The sequence below is a fragment of the Nycticebus coucang genome, chromosome 4 (genome assembly GCF_027406575.1).
Source record: "Nycticebus coucang isolate mNycCou1 chromosome 4, mNycCou1.pri, whole genome shotgun sequence".
Taxonomy (NCBI): domain Eukaryota; kingdom Metazoa; phylum Chordata; class Mammalia; order Primates; family Lorisidae; genus Nycticebus; species Nycticebus coucang.
Window position 1 is genome coordinate 59723515 of NC_069783.1, and position 17241 is coordinate 59740755.

Sequence of the window (17241 nt, forward strand, 5' to 3'; positions counted from 1 at the left end):
CTGTTATATGACCCAATAACTTTTCTTCTTTTCGTTTTTACACCATCTTTTTATTTTTTACACCTATTATGTCATGAATTTACAGGGAAGAGGTTCCAGCAGCTCAGAGTCCTTTCTATTGGCTGTGACAAAGCGTGCTATGTCTATAATGCCATGAATTCATAAGGAATATAGGTTCTAGTACCTTAAACCCCTTCCCACTGGCTCTCGTAAGTGCAATGTGGCACACCTATTATGACATGGATTCATAGGGAATAGGTTCTGGCAGCTCAGGCTCCTTTCCATTGGTTCTTAGAAAGTGTGCTTCTTTGTGGGGAGCAGGCTGAAGATTCAGTTGAACCCAGGTACCTTTATCTTTGGCTTTCTTTTCTGATCATTTTCCTTAACACATTTTAGGAAGCTATTTTAGCTTAGAGTATGCTCAATATGAATATTAATCCTCTTGGCAAGAATCTTGCCCTTAACTTGTTTATTTACAACAATGCCAACAGCATGCGGGGTAACATTGTAGACTTCCAGTTTTGCCACAATAACATTTGTGTGGCATGCCTTTTTGAACAGTACCCATTTCCTTGATGTCTACAATATCACTTTTCATGTAGATTCCCATATATGTGGCCAAAGGAACAATTCCATGTTTTCTACAAGGCCTGGAAAAGGGAGTTAGGTGCCTCTCTTTTTTCCCTTTGTCTCTGTCATTTTGGTGAATTATTGGAAGATGGGAATTACTGGAAGATGGGGTCTCTGGCTGAAAGGCTTTGTTTAACTTTTCTGGGCTATCACAGTACCCTACCATGATCAGAATATCTAAGGATGTAAAAAAAGAATCAGTTCAACTTTTAAAGCGTCCAGAGTAGTATCTGGAAGAAGAGGGAGTTATAGCCCATCTTCTTATATGCAAGAAGTGTACATAATTTTAACCTCTTGATTCGAGTGACAGTTGATGTTAAAAGAACCTAATGAAAACGAGAGCAGAATGACTTATGATAGGAGATAGATCTTTTCAAACTATTTGCAGTGCTAGCTAGAATAAGACATGTTCACAGGCAAATTTAGAGCAATTAAATTGAAAGCCATTTACTCAAATAATTCTTTTTGAATATGTTTTTTCTTACCTGTCTCACAATTTGATTAGGGCACTTAATTAGTATTTGCATTGGCCACCAGTCATCATCAGCCATACGGTCTAAAAACCACTGTAAGAAATCAGAGCATGACTTTTAATGTTTATCCAGTATTTGTTAAATGGTATAAAATCACACAGGGTTTTACTTCTAGTTAATGTTCCATAATTTAAGTTCTTATCAAAACACTCTCAAGTATTAGAAAATCCAAAATCTATAATCATAATGAAAGTCATCTCATTATACAACTCCACAGGTGTCGCTTATATCACAGTACACCAACTGGCACGATGGGAGCCTAAGGTCCTTATTACAACAAAATGAAATACCATTTCCCTTATAAACATCACACTGCAGAATTTTTTGTTCTTACTAATAAGATCAGAGTATGATTTATTTTCTTTCTTTTTTTTTTTTTTGAGACAGAGTCTTATATTGTCACCGCTGGTAGAGTGCCATGGCGTCTTGGCTCACAGCAACTTCAAACTCTGGGGCTCAAGTGATCCTCTTACCTCAGTCTCCTTAGTAGCTAAGACTGCAGGCACCCACCACACAAAGTCTGGCTAATTTTTTTTTTTTTTTTTTGAGATGGTCTTGCTTAGGCTGGTCTCAACTGGGTGAGCTCAAACAATCTACTGCCTTGGCCTCCCAAAGTGCTAGGATTATAGGCATGAGCCAACACTCAACCAATTCATTTTATTTCTATTTAGAAACAAATTATGATCTAATCAACACTGTGGATCTAGTAAACGGTTATGAGTAAGGAAGGAACAGAGGAACACGTTAAGCAACATTAGGAAGATACAATCAGTCAAGACAACATGTGGGAAATCCTGCAGAACAAATGACACAAAATGGCATGGAGAAAAAGAAAGTAACTAGTATAGATGAACAGAGATTTAAAAGACAAACAAATGCAAAACACGGACCTTATCTGAACACTATTTTAAATAAACCAACTGAAGAAAAAATTTTTTTATATAATTAGAGGAAAATGAATGTGTATTAGTTGATATCAAGAAATTGCTTCTAATTTTATCAGGAGTGGAATTGTGGTTATATATGTATTTTAAAAGTTTTCACCTGTTATAAATATATACCGTTTATGGGTGCATTATATGGTATCTGGGTTTGCTTTAAAACACTTCAGCTGAAAAAAAGGCATGGGGGGATAGCAACAGATGAAAAAGAATAAAATAATGCTTTTATTTGTTTAACAGTAACATGATAGTTCACTGTATCTTTCTACTTTTGTGTTTGCTTACAAATTTTCATCATGAAGTTTTAAAAAGTTTTATTTTTATGCTTGAAATTTCTGATGATCAGATTCCCTTATTCTATTACTACAAGGCAGAATAAATAAGTAAAAAAATCTTGAACTATATAATTTCATCTGTTGTATGGTGCCATCTTCTACCTCTAGAAAATTCATAGACTTACATTCCTAGGTAGGTTCACAAACCTTTGGTTGCTAATCGAAAATTACAAATATTAAGATGGCAAAATACAACTGAGTTGTGGGTACCTGTGAAGAGATTATCCTTATGGATGCATCTCTCTCAAAATGTGGGGATATAAAATTGAACATGAATTGATCTATTGGGATGTATGGGTTGTGTGTGTGCATGCATGGTGATAGGTGTTTTTTAAATATTTTCCAATTGCATTCAAAAGGGGGTGGAGGAAATGGGGAGATGTTGGCCAAGGAGTACAAAGTTTCAGCTATAAAATGAACCCTGGAAATTTTATGTATATCTTCATGATTATAATTATTAGTATTTTATCATTTAAAGTATTATACACGAAATTACATGGTGATAAAAGTATTAATTAATTTGACTGTGGTAATCATTTCACAATGTACATGGTACATAAATCATCTCATTGTATACCTTGAATATATGCAAATTTTATTTGTCAATTATACCTCAATAAAGCTGGAGAACAAAAACAAAAGTAGTTAAGAAATATCTGGAAGAGTCTTTTGAATTTTCTATAATTTTTTCTTCCATTAAATGTAGGGGAAAACCCTCACAGATTCTAAAATAATCAATTATTTAATCAGTGTAATGAATTTGATACATAAATTATAATCATCGAAATACTTTTAGAGTCAATTTAATAGGCCCCCTCTTATAATTTAAAAGAGATAAAACAATACTAAAGCATTTCAGTTAAGAATAAAAAAAACAAAATGATCTAGGTACTATTTGTTGAATAGGCACCTCACCTCACAAGCTGCTTGACTGTTATTAAATTGTTTGGTCAATAGTTCGATCCACTGAAGCATTGTGGGCTTAAAAAAAAAAAAGAAAAAGAAAGTCAGTAAAGGCATAATGACTTTTGAACCAAAAAGAAAAAAAACTCCAAAAGATATCTATAAATACCATAAATGATACAAAAATCCACAATATGAAACACATACCTTTTCTTTTGAATGAATAAATGTCTCTAGGACAAAGGAAGTGCTTAACTATGAGAAAAAATAAAATTAAGCAAAAAAAATTTAATTATTTTAAAGTAATACATTTTAACAAAATTATCTAAAGTTTATTTATTTATTACCTTTGCTGTCATTAGGGACACAGCTTTGGGATCTGGTAATGTACTGGGAATACAACTACACAACTGCCACATAAACCTAGAATTAAAAAAGAATGAATGATTTAAAAATTTTACAGAACAGGATTTTTAAAAAATATGTAAAAAAAAATCTACTAAATTTACCAAACGTACCCAAAATATGTATGTTCAAAAATATTTTTGTCTTGGAGAAACTGCATGTTATCATGCCAAATCCACTGAAAAGAAAAATGTCAACAGATCATCAGAAAGAAGCTTACTTCATTACATTTTATCAGTATTTTTTAGATTAAAAAAAAAAATTCTCTTAAAAACCATAACAGTAACAAAAAATACATGCACTAAAATTCATTCCTCCTTTTATTAACTACTTTTATGCAGTTATTAAGTGTATTCTAATTTAATCATTAAGTATCTGGCTACCTCAAATAATCATAGGGTTTTTAATGTATTTATAATTTTTTTTTTTTTTTGAGACAGAGCCTCAAGCTGTCACCCTGGGTAGAGTGCCGTGGCATCACAGCTCACAGCAACCTCCAACTCCTGGGCTCAAGCAATTCTCCTGCCTCTGACTCCCAAGTAGCTGGGACTAAAGGCGCCTGCCAAAATGCCTGGCTATTTTTTGGTTGCAGCCATCATTGTTGTTGGTGGGCCTGGGCTGGATTCGAACTCGCTAGCTCAGGTGTTATGTGGCTGGCGCCTTAGCCGCTTGAGCCACAGGTGCTGAGCCTATAAAGATTTTGAAAGAACTCTGGCATCCTATCTGTCTGAACAGTAAGCACATAAATGAATAAAACATTTAAGTCACATTGCATTTGGTAAGAATAGGTTATAATAGAAAAGGTTAAGTTCAAAAGCTGAAAAAATAAAAAAATTAATTCAGATTTGCAGACCTAAACTAGAGGTGATTTTGTTTACTTCATAAAAACAATGAAAAATAATTATTTCTGACATTAGGTAGGCCTCTGGGAGTGTTTGTCTTCCTTTACCTCTCTGAATAACTTAAACATACAACTCTGTCAGTTCCACAACATTACTTTTATCTAGATGTTTTGATTATTTGCTTTACTGTCTTACATTATACTCCTATGTTTTGGAAGTTTATTTTTATTTATTTATTTAGAGACAGAGTCTCCAGCTGTCACCCTGGTAGAATGCTACGGCATCATAGCTCACAGCAACCTCCAACTCTTGGGCTCAAGCAATCCTCTTGCCTCAGTTCTTCTATTTTTAGTACAGACTGGGTCTTGCTTTTGCTCAGGCTGGTCTTGAACTTGTGAGCTCAAGCAATCCACCCACCTCGGTCTCCCAGAATGCTAGGATTAGAAGCATGAGCCACTGCATCCGGCCTAGAAGTTTAGATGTAGCTTCATTTTGTTTATCTTTTTTTTGGTTTTCGGCTGGGGCTAGGTTTGAACCTGCCACCTCCGGCATATGGGACTGGCACCCTACTCCTTGAGCCACAGGCGCCGCCTGATGTAGCTTCATTTTGAAATGAAATAAAGTTGCTTATCTTTCATTTTCCACTAAAGATTTTCAATTACCTCTACTTGTCTCCCTAGCCTGCTATACTAAGTCAGAACCAGGTGTTATATATGAGAATCCAACTATTTTCTGTTAAACTAAAATTAAAAAAAAAAAAAAAAAAACTTCCAAAAAATGTAAAACAGAGCCACTTTTCTCACAGAATTATTTCATTCAGAAAAATATATATTATTTATAAAATATTATGTTAGCATATAATGGGTTTATTTTTATATGAATTAAAAAATTTTACAATTCTGATGGTTAACCAGTTTGATGAAATTATTTCAAATGGTATATAAAACCAGCACATTGTGCCCCATTATTGCATTAATGTACACAGCTATGATTTAATTAAAAAAAAAAAAAAAACAGAAAAGAAAAAATAATAATTTTGATGGAACTAGAGACCATTCTCTGAAGTAAAGTATCTCAAGATTGGAAAAACAAACACCACATTTATTCATTATTAAATTGGAACTAACCAATGAGCACATGTGCACAGCTGGAAATAAAACTCAGTGGAAACTGAGAAGGGGGTAAGGGGCAGAAGGGGAGGGACAAATACCTACCTAATGGGTAAAACGAACACCATTTAGGTGATGGGCAAACCTACAGCTGTGACTCAAGCACTACAAAAATGATTCATCGAACCCCCTTAATACTTTAAAAATTTAAAAAAGTCAGATAGCTGGGGTGGCGCCTGTGGCTCAAGGAGTAGGGCACCAGTCCCATATGCCGTGGCAGGTTCAAACCCAGCCCCGGCCAAAAACCACAAAAAAAAAAAAAAAAAAAAGTCAGATAGCTGTATTAACATAAGGCAAAGTTTAAACAAAGTTTTAAATCTGTGTTTTAATTCCTGTCCTCGATCTTAGCCAAAAGGCTGAGAAGTAATGTTGTTTTAATTCTTAATATAGTATATATTGTTAGAGATAATCACATTAAAACCCACATTAAAAAAAAAAGGGGCGGCGCCTGTGGCTCAAATGAGTAGGGCGCCAGCCCCATACGCCAGAGGTGGTAGGTTCAAACCCAGCCCTGGCCAAAAACTGCAAAAAAAAAAAACCAAAAAGGTCGTCAATAACCTTTAAGAAAATAGAGTCTTGAGACAAAAAAGTTTGAGAAATACTGATGTAAATAAACAATATACATCAAGGTTTTATTTAAAATTTCATTTTACTTCAGTGTTCTGGTTGACATTATGTATTATTTTTGTACAGGCAGACTTAGAAAGCTTCAAGTTCGAATGAAGGCACCTATAATCAGTAGTAGTAATTCTGCTAATAAATCCAACTCAAGGAATTAAGAAAATTTAATATTCTTGGCTTTTTACAATTAACACATGGGTAGGCAAGATACCAGTTAAAAGTATTTGGGAAAACCCAGTCAGTTTTAAGACTTTTTTTTTTTGGCCGGGGCTGGGTTTGAACCCGCCACCTCCGGCATATGGGACTGGCGCCCTACTCCTTGAGCCACAGGCCCTGCAACAGTACAAAAAAAATATATACATTTTTTTTAATTCAGACAGTAAAAGCTGAATTATCTGGATAGAAGAATTCATTTTAAACAGGTATCCCTTTGTGGAGAAGGTTTACTTTTATACCTTTGGCTGAGTGAGTTCATAACATTGACACAACATAAATTGTGTTATTTACTTAATAATGTACTATTATCATTTGCTAGATTATGAAACAAAGAAAGCCTCATTATTACAAACAAGAACCCCTCCCCCCCTTTTTTCTTCCCAAAGCAGGATTTTACTCTGTTGCCTGGGCTACATAGTGCAGTGGCATTGTCATAACTTACTGCAACCTCCGATAGGGTTTTAAGCCATCATCCAGTCTCAGCCTCCTGAATAGCTGGGATTATAGGCACACCACACCACATGCAGCTAATATTTAAATGTTTTTAGAGATGGGGTAGGGAGGGGGTCTTATTATGTGGCCCTGGCTGGCCATGAACTTCTGGCCTCAATGTATCCTTCTGCCTTGGTCTCCCAAAGTGCTTGGATTATAGGTATGAGCCACCATGTTTGCCTCCTGTTTATCTTTTAATACATGTTTTATTTACTTATATATTTTTAGAGACAAGGTCATGTTTTATCACACAGACTGGAGTGCAATGGTGTGATCATAGCTCATTACAGCCTCAAATGCCTGGGTTCAAGGGATCCTCACGTCTCAGACTCCTGAGCAGCTGGAACTATAGGCATGTGCCACCACATCCAACTATATTTTAAATTTTTTGCAGAGATGAGGTCTCATCCTCAAAGGATCTTCTCACTTTGGCCTCCCAAAGCTGGGATTACAGGTGGGAGCCAGTGCATGCTGCCTAAAATACATTTTAAATCATTTCAAATATACTGTATGCTCAAGTGTATGTGTTTGTATCATAAAACACAACAGAAGGAATTCTAGTATGCCATCACCCAGTCTAAGAAGAAGATCCAACATAAGTTACTTGTAAGCTCATCTTGATTCCATCAACTCTGACTTTTCTTACTTTCTTCTTTTTCAGTGATAATTATTTTCCATTCCCTTTACTCTCATTCATTTTTCATTCACATATGTCCACATTACCCACATTATTTGTTAAATACTCTCAAAGTCTACTCTGGATCTTAATGTTGTATTGCCTATTCTTACATTAATAGTATTCTTTACATAAATACCTAAACATACTTTTAAACTATTGCTCAAGTCAATTGAATTTATACCTCTAGCAACTCTGACGAAACATCAAATTTGTATTCTCTGCCATTTTCTTCTTCTGGTTCCATGCGTTTGTAAAACAGCATATAAGCACTGTGTGTCTTTAAGAGGCAAGAAAAAGAGGTAGATTTTCATTTTGACAAGGTATAATTCTAAAAATGAACAAAGCTGAAGAAAAGAAAACAATAGAGTTGTTTTTATATAAAAGAAATGCTTACCTTTTCGAAAGAAAAATCCATAAATTTATCTGTAACAGAATCATAGGTCTTGGTCTGTTTAAAATAAAAAAACAAAATAAAAAGCTTTACTTCTTCAAAAAATGAGTACAGTCAGCTATTATCTATATACATAAAGAGAGGTCAAGGTAACTTTGTAAATACTTTTTTTTTTTTTAGAGACAGAGTCTCACTTTATCACCTTCGGTAGAGTGCTGTGGCGTCACACAATTCACAACAACCTCCAACTCCTGGGCTTAGGTGATTCTCTTGCCTCAGCCTCCTGAGTAGCCAGGACTACAGGTGCCCGCCACAAAGCCCAGTTATTTTTTTGTTGCAGTTTGGCCAGGGCTGGGTTTGAACACGCCACCCTTGGTATATGGGGCCAGCGCCCTACCCACTGAGCCACAGGCACCACCCATAAATACTTTTCAAATAGCATTGCATCCATAAATATCCTATATATTTCACAGATTTGGCCAACATCTCCTACCACATATGGTATCGTTTTTATACTTAAAATTTTTTTTTTAGTCTTTTAGATAGGGAATACTATAAAACTGAGACACAAAACTTTACTATAACAAAATAAAACAAACAAAAAAGGTGTTATAAGGAAAGAACTGGCCTGGTTTTAGTTTTTGTAAATGTGATAAATAAATGGAAATTAAAAATTGAACTTAAACTGTTCATTCTCAGCAACATTATGAGAAACACAAATAATTTCACCAGTATGAAGCTGTAATTTATTTTATTTTTTGGAGACAGAGTCTTACTTTGTCACCCCCCGTAGAGTGCTGTAGCATCATAGCTCACAGCAACCACAGACTCCTGGGCTCTAGCATTTCTCTTGCCTCAGCCTCACATAAAGGCAAGTGGGCAGGTGAAATAAGAAGAGTTCAGTGGTGGGGCTTCTAAGAACTGAAGCACTATCTCCTAATGAGCAGGGAGATGAAGATTCTATTGGTAATTCTGAAGAACTCTGATTATGTTGTGATGTGACTGGAGGGGTGGTAAACAAGGGACACAGATAGACAGCATTATGGGTAATAATGTTAAGAGCAGAAATTTTTTTAAAACAAAGATTCAAAACATTTTCCCCAAAAAGTACCATAAAATATATAGAAGAGTAAGAAAATAAAATGGACCTACAATTTGAAAAACTATTTTTAAAAAGAAATCTGCAAAGTTGCTTTTCTTCCTTATATTTTTTAAGGAAATGTTCTAGGAATAACAACTGCAGATGCAACTGGTTTAGTTACAGAAAGTAACTAAATATTTACTTTCCTATCTACCTGTTGCCAAATTGCTTGCAGTTAGACCATTACTCCCTTTCCTTTCAGAATAGTAGACAAGCACCAAGAAGTAATGAGGAAGTCCTTCACTAAAATCAAGAATGTGTATTACTTCTTGGCCTTTTGGCTAAGATCAGGTGTAAAATCCAACTATGAATGATTATTTCATAATCACATGGCTATTAAATAAAAAAAACTTTCTGATTGCCTTCTAATTGCTTTCTTTTATGTCCTATTAATTATATAATAAAGATGTTCTTTTTGGATCCTTATTAACTTATATTAGCCAGATTGTTGTTGTAAAAAGCACTAAAGATTGATTCTTTAAAAAAAATGTTTTATTAAAAAGAAACTTCATGACAGCTTAATACTGAAGAATAATTCTTTAAAGTTTAGCTTAAGCCAACATTCTTGCCAAAATATTCAGATTAAGTCAATAAAGAGCAATTTCTTTTTCTTCTAGTCTCACATAACTCACTGAGTAAATAATTTATCCAATCATAATTCTCATGCCACTGTGATCTAATTCTTGTACTTTTATTTAGCTTTTTAACTGTATGTCTTACATTCTTAAGACTGCTCAAGGCAGAAATAACAAAAATGTCCTAGTGTCTAGTGTATACTGTTAACATACTAAACTTCCAGTAAATACTAGATTTTATCACGGCAATTAAAAGTTAAGTGACTCTGCTATATGGATTTTATGATATGACAAAGCATTAGTTACAAACCATTTATAATTTCCTTTTTTTTTTCTTTTTCTTGAGACAGAGTCTAAAGATTTCACCCTGGGTAAAGTACTATGGTTTCATAGCTCATAGCAACCTCCAAATCGGGCTCAAGTGATCCTCTTGCCTCAGTTTTTTCTTTTACCCCTATTTTTAGTAGAAATGAGGGTCTCACTTTTGTTCAGAGTGGTCTCAAACTTGTGAGCTCAAACAACCTACCCGCTTTGGCCTCCCAAAGTGTTAGGATTACAGGCGTGAGCCACTGCGTCCGGCTCAAACCATTTATAATTTCTGATTAAAACTTACCGTCATCTCTCCACCAAAACATTCAGAGGCAAGCTGAGCAGAATCAAAAGGTTTTACCTCAGCGTCATTAAAAAGATACCTAAAATAAAGCATATTGTACTGATCAAGTATGTATTACTGAATATCTCTATTATGTGTTTATATTTTAAATAATTAGATTATACGCCAATATGTTACAAATAAATTATTATTTTATGAGGTAAATTCTAAGATCTTGCTTTTATACCTCTAATCTATTAGAAATTGAAAATGTAATTTTGTAAAATAATTATAACCACCTTAAAAATCTAAAAGATCCATTACAAACTAAGATTCACAAAAGAACTCATAAAAACAAGGAATAAAAGTTTGCTTAAATATAACATGTAAAGATATGAGACAGAAAAAATAAGAAATGTGAGAACTGCCTGGGTGCCTGTAGCTAGCTCAGTGGTTAGGGCGCAGGCCACATACACCAAGGCTGGTGGATTCGAACCTGGCTCAGGCCTGCTAGACAAAACAAAGCAAAACAACAAAAAAGACATGTGAGAACTAGTTATCAAAGATAAAAATACTATTTCAAAATTTATTATAGGCTCGGTGCCTGTAGGTCAGCAGCTAGGGTGTCAGCCACATATACCAGAGCTGGAGGGTTCAAATCCAGCCCAGGGCTGCCAAACAACAATGACAACTACAACCAAAAGATAGCCGGGCACTGTGGCGGGCGCCTGTAGTCCAACTACTTGAGAGGCTGAGGCAAGAGAATCGCTTACGCCCAAGAGTTTGAGGTTGCTGTGAGCTGTGATGCCATGGCACTCTGCCCAAGGGCAACAGCTTGAGACTATCTTAAAAAAAAAAAAAATTATTATAAAAAACGATTCAAAATATACTTACAAAAAATACTGAAATGGATTAAAAAAGTAAAAGACTCCATAGACATGATGGCTGAGGAATGAGAAATAACTCTTAACTGCAAATCAATTAACAATTATACATTTTCTTCAAAGCCATATTTTTCAACATTTAGAACGGTGCCTAGCATGCATATAGTTTGTACATACCAGGCCCTATCTAAGAATAAAAAAACAGCCATTAGGGACTCATCTACAATGACTTCCAACTTGATAAAAGATAACAAGAACATGTATGGGAGGGAAAAAGTAAGGTAGACCATGTAGATAACATCTAACTGGAATATATAAGGACTTTGTGGCCACCCAACAGATGATACGCTGTAAATAGCTCTTGAATGAATGAAAAGATAAGGTAAATTTTGGAATTCTATGACTTTCCTAAAGTTGTATACAAAAATTTATGTGTTCATATTTTTGAGGGAAGCTGATGCTATTCAAATTCTTAAAGACTTCAGAAAGCCGTAAGTTTAAGAACAGATTCATATCGTCTTTCAAAAGTCATCTTCATTTAAAAATATTGTCTGCCCATTTTCCTACTTTTATAGTAAGTTTTTAGAAAACTAAAAACCTATCTGAAGAGACAACTATTATAAACTTAGACCTTAAATACAGAAGTCTTTAAAAATCCAAGAGAAAAAATACTTAAAACTCACCATTTATTGTTTTTATAAGCATGTGGATTGACGATATCTCTGATGAAACTATAATAGTGTCCACCATCTGCTGTTCCTGTATGAACTGTCACTCCTATCAAGTCATACTCATAACTTTCTGTGTCTTGTGAATGATCACCTACTTCCTTAAAACCTAAAATGATTTATATAAAATGGAAACAATTTTGAATACTGCACGGCGACAATCTTAAAATCAATTAATTAGATATTTTATTTTTAGAACTAGGCACAGATACTAAGTACAAAACAACTCTACAGCCTACAATTGTCAGATACATGTTATATCAAACACTGGAAAAATAACCATGTGGACTAATTGGACAACCTAAATATCATATGTTAATATAAAATATCAAATATCTTGACTCAGCACCCATAGCACAGTGGTTACAGTGCTAGCCACATGCACTGAGGCTGGAGGATTGGATCCTGGTCTGGGGCAGCTAAACAACAACTACAACAACAACAACAAAAAAATAGCTGGGCCTTGTGGCGGGCACCTGTAGCCTCCCAGCTACTTGGGAGGCTGAGGCAAGAGAATCGCTTAAGTCCAAGAGTTAGAGGTTGCTGTGAGCTGTGACGCCACAGTATTCTACCAAGGGTGACATAGTGAGACTTTGTCTCAAAACAAACAAACAAACAAAATCAAGTATCTTATTTAATCTGACTAGTGTTTTGAAAGAGGTAGTATAAAATGCTTCATTCAATTTTATCTTTATCAGGAGCAAACAAATATAAGACCTGAAAAGGCATTAATACATTTCTGTCTTTTAAACTCACATTAAGGAAAATGGAACACTGTACTGGTAGCATCCCATCAAATGTACATCAGCTAATAACACTATGTATTAGGACCTTTGTGTAGATACAAAATAAATAAAAGACACACTTCCCATCCTCCCCAATTTAAACTCCAAATTAACCAAAGATACTAAGGAAAAAGTTACACAATGGTCCAATAAGTTTGAAGAAATACAATTTATAATTTGTATTACCAACCACCATATAGAAGGGAAAAAAAGTAGAACTAGGAGCAAGGAAATCAGAGGAGATGTGGTTGATTTAAGCCCACGGTCTATTAACTGCAAAGGGAAGTGAGAATTAGGGGGAATGAAGGAAATGGGCGACAACATGAAAATAGTGGCTATGCTAATGGAGGCAGTGCTAGGATCTGAATTCTAGAATTGCTTATGGCCTAACAAATTCTTTTATCTTGGCATGCATTTATGCTGCCTCCCTATATGGAAATATCATAAAAAATAAAATGAACCACAGCTATTGGGAAGTCCTGCTATAATTTTCCAAATGGTTTAATAAGAGGTCTGAAAAGTAGGATGTACATTCAATGCCCACTTCTTAATTTTACCTGTCATCTCTATTCAGCCATTTTCTGCAATTTACAAATATACTCAAAGCTTAACTAGGAAAATTCCTTCCAGTAGCTCTGTACTCCTTATATAGTACAGTTACTATCTTCTCTCCTCTCTACAAAGAAAGAGTATGTTCTTCTCTTGAAAGAATAGCCTGCAATAATTGTTTCCTCCTCATCTCTCATTGAATGAGTAAAAACATTTACTGGATACTAATTAAGCGCCAAGCGTGGAATTAAAAATTAAAACATGGCTCTCTTTTCTAAAGTTTTACTAATAGTATAGTGGCTTCTTTTAAACCTTTAAAATTTAAATCTGCAGAACTTTCTCTGAGACAGAAGCTCACTCTGCTGCCTAAGCTAGAGCGCCTTGGTGTCAGCTTAGCTCACAGCAACCCCAAACTCTTGGGTTCAAAGTGTAACCTCAGCCTCCCAAGTAGCTAGGACTATAGGCCCCCACAACACCTGGCTAATTTTTTCTATTTTTAGTAGACATGGGGTCTGGCTCTTGCTTAGGCTGGTCTTGAACTCTTGAGCTCAAGGCATCCTCTGGCCTTGGCCTCCCACAGTGCTAGGATTACAGGCATGAGCCATTGCACCCTGACTGCAGAAATTTGTATACAAATAAAACATTGCCAGCACCCTTATTTTTTATGTAAAATCCAACTTCTTCCTAAAGAAGAATGGAAGAGGCAAGATGTAGGCCCTTTCTATGTTATTCTCTCACCTACCCCGTTTTCCTGAAAATAAGACATCCTCCGAAAATAAGACCTACTTGCAGGAAAGCTAAGACGTCCCCTGAAAATAAGACCTAGCGCATCTTTGGGAGCACACCTTAAAATAAGTCACTGTCTTATTTTCGGGGAAACGGGGTATTTCCATTCCTTATGCCCCTGGTCTTTGAGGTATATATCCAGAAGTTTGTAAGCCAGGTGGTGTTAAGAAAATAACAATTTGGGTGGTGCCCATAACTCAGTGGGTAGGGCACCAGCCACATACACCGAGGCTGGCGGGTTCGAACCTGGCCCAGGCCAGCTAAAACAACAATGACAACTGCAACAACAACAAAAAATAGCTGGGTGTTGTGGTGGGTGCCTATGGTCCCAGCTACATGGGAAGGTGAGGCAAGAGAATCACTTAAGCCCAAGAGTTAGAGGTTGCTGTGAGCTGTGATGCCACAGTACTCTACCCAGGGTGACAGCTTAAAAAAAAAAAAGAAAATAACAAATAACAATTTGGAAGTACTTACTTATGAACCAAGTACTATTTAACTCAATGCAACCTGCTTCCCTTACTATTACAACACTCAAATGAAACTGCTCTAATAAAGATAATCAAGACCTTCTATGTTGTAGATTATTTTAATCCTGTTCTTATTGGAACTATTCCTTCTTTAACATCCTAACCCTATTTATTCACTCATCTGCTCAAATCTGAAACCTGAGTCATTCTGGGTTCTTTTTCTTCTCATTAGTAGCAGAACAACTAAAATGTAAGCTTCATGAGAGCACAGATCATGTTCTTTGTTTCACTGTATTCTCAGTATCATAAGAACAGTGTAAATTACACAGTGGAAAGATGTTCAGTAACTTTTTATTGGATTCATTTATTCATTCAATCAATCAAGACATTAGTTCCATACATGTCTCCCCCATTTCTACTAGTAGTTCCACCTAAGCCACCATCTTCTCTGTGTGTTTTAACGGCTGCCCCACACTCCTTTCATCATCCTCTAATTCATTTCTACTGCTATTGTCAGAATAAATGTTTTCAAATGCCCACCTGGTTATATCAGCTCCCTGCTTAAAAAATCGTCTAATGGTTATACATTGAATAAAGATAAAAAATTTAAATATAGCATATAAATGAAGTGTTCCAATCACTGTCTTTTGACCACTGTATCAACCAATATTCCCCCACCTTCCCACCTAAGAGCTCATCCCTTAATCTCTTACTTATGTTTCACACCTCTGCTTAAATAAAAAAAAGCTCATGAAAGCTCTAATTCCATCAAACCTATGTGCATTCACTGTTCTGTTTGACAACACATCATACTTTTATTTTCAATATAAGACTTACGCAACTATATTAAGCTCCATAAGGAGAATGATCATGTTTGTTTACCTTATTCACTACTATGTCTGTAGCACCTGCAAGAATGCCTAGACCAGTCTTAGCAGATACTTTTAGCTAATTGGCCACACTGTCTTTAAAAACACTCTCCTAAGATTCAATTTAATTTTTCTGTTAACTGTGTAGTTGATTACAACTTCATGACTGTTTTGTTATGGAGATTTATAATAAATATAAATAAGAAAAACAGACAGAAAATTACCTTCTTTCCTGTCACTCTTTCCCATAAGAAAATCTTCTGTATAAGGTGTCATATCCAAACGTAATGGGAAGGAAAAGTGTGTATTTACTTTCTCTTTCATCATCGTAACCATATTAAACGTATATCTCATAGTATTAAAACTTAGAATGCGGGGCAATTTCTTAAAACATGCTCTGAAAGGCAACAACAAAAAAAGTTATTAAAAATTTATTTTAAAAATACTTTAGTTGGTTGTATTACATTTATGGCATATCTATTTCAATATTCAATTCAGAGTAAACAAGAAGTATAGCAGCCACCCAATTTATGTGGTCTATGGTCCAAGAACCCCAATGTATGCCTAAAATTGCAGACAGTACTGAACACTATATATACTACGTTTTTTCCTATATATACTTATGGCAAAGTTTAATTTATAAATTGGGCATGGTAAGAGATTAATAATAAAATAGAACAATCATAACTATATACTGCTTACAATTTCACATAAGATTCATTCTTACAATGGGTCGGGTGTGGTGGCTCACACCTGTAATTCTAGCACTTTGGGAGGCTGAGGCGGGAGGACTGCCTGAGCTCACTGGTTCGAGACCAGTCAGAGCCAGTGCAAGACCTCATCTCTAAAAATAGCTGGGTGTTTTGAGGGACACCTGTAGTCCCACCTACATGGGAGGCTGAGGCAAGAGAATCGCTTGAGCCCAAGAGGTTGAGGTTGTTGTGAGCTGTAATACCACTGCATTCTACAGCAACAAAGTGAGACTGTCTCAAAAAAAAAAAAAAAAAAAAAGGAAAGAAAAAATAAGATTCATTCTTACCACATATCTCAGCACATGAAAGGACTTTTCTCTCTGGCATGTCTCAATTGCCAGCATCATCACTATTATGCTTTTGAACCATTATTAAGTAAAATAAGGGTTTCTTGAACATAAACACTGTAATACTGCAGAAGTAACCAACAGGGCTACCAAGTGACTAATAGGCAGAATGCCTATACAGCATGGATGTATGATGGACAAAGGGGATACACAAGATTTTGCACACTACTCCAAATGGTGTATAATTTAAAACTTATGAATTGCTTATTTCTGGAATTTTCCATTTAATATTTTTCTACTTCAGTTGGCCACAGGTAACTGGGAATTGCAGAAAGCAAAATCAAAGATAGGAGGTACTACTGTAATATTCTAAATCACACCCTTATTACAACTATACCCACCTATATAGTGGGTATATCCCCCAATTACATGAGACTTTCCATTCTGAAAGGGTTTTCCTATGTCTAGATCAAAAATAAAAATTTCAATAGACTGCAGTAAACACCATAATAAAAATCATAAAGGGTTGTTATGAAAGCATAAAAAGGAGTAACATTATACTCCAGAGCCATGGAGATGTTTGGTTCAGAGTTTTATATTCCTCCTTAAATAATAAGAATTTCAGGGAATAATTCTTCACTGTGCATAAGAATCAAACGAAAATATGTT

General features: G+C 35.3%; 1 protein-coding gene across 4 annotated transcripts in view; it reads right to left on the minus strand.

Annotated features, from left to right (window-relative positions):
* The window catches only part of USP34 (ubiquitin specific peptidase 34), a 276477-nt gene that overhangs the window by 39741 nt on the left and 219495 nt on the right, over nt 1–17241 (minus strand). For all 4 annotated transcript variants that reach the window (XM_053589538.1, XM_053589537.1, XM_053589535.1 and 1 more), the window contains exons 49-58: nt 15758–15930; nt 12033–12186; nt 10487–10565; nt 8161–8214; nt 7948–8043; nt 3861–3925; nt 3690–3765; nt 3550–3597; nt 3355–3420; nt 1116–1196 (exon numbers count right to left, since the gene is read on the minus strand). In XM_053589538.1, coding sequence (XP_053445513.1) covers nt 1116–1196; nt 3355–3420; nt 3550–3597; nt 3690–3765; nt 3861–3925; nt 7948–8043; nt 8161–8214; nt 10487–10565; nt 12033–12186; nt 15758–15930 — 892 coding nt within the window. The remainder of the gene's footprint in view (nt 1–1115; nt 1197–3354; nt 3421–3549; nt 3598–3689; nt 3766–3860; nt 3926–7947; nt 8044–8160; nt 8215–10486; nt 10566–12032; nt 12187–15757; nt 15931–17241) is intronic.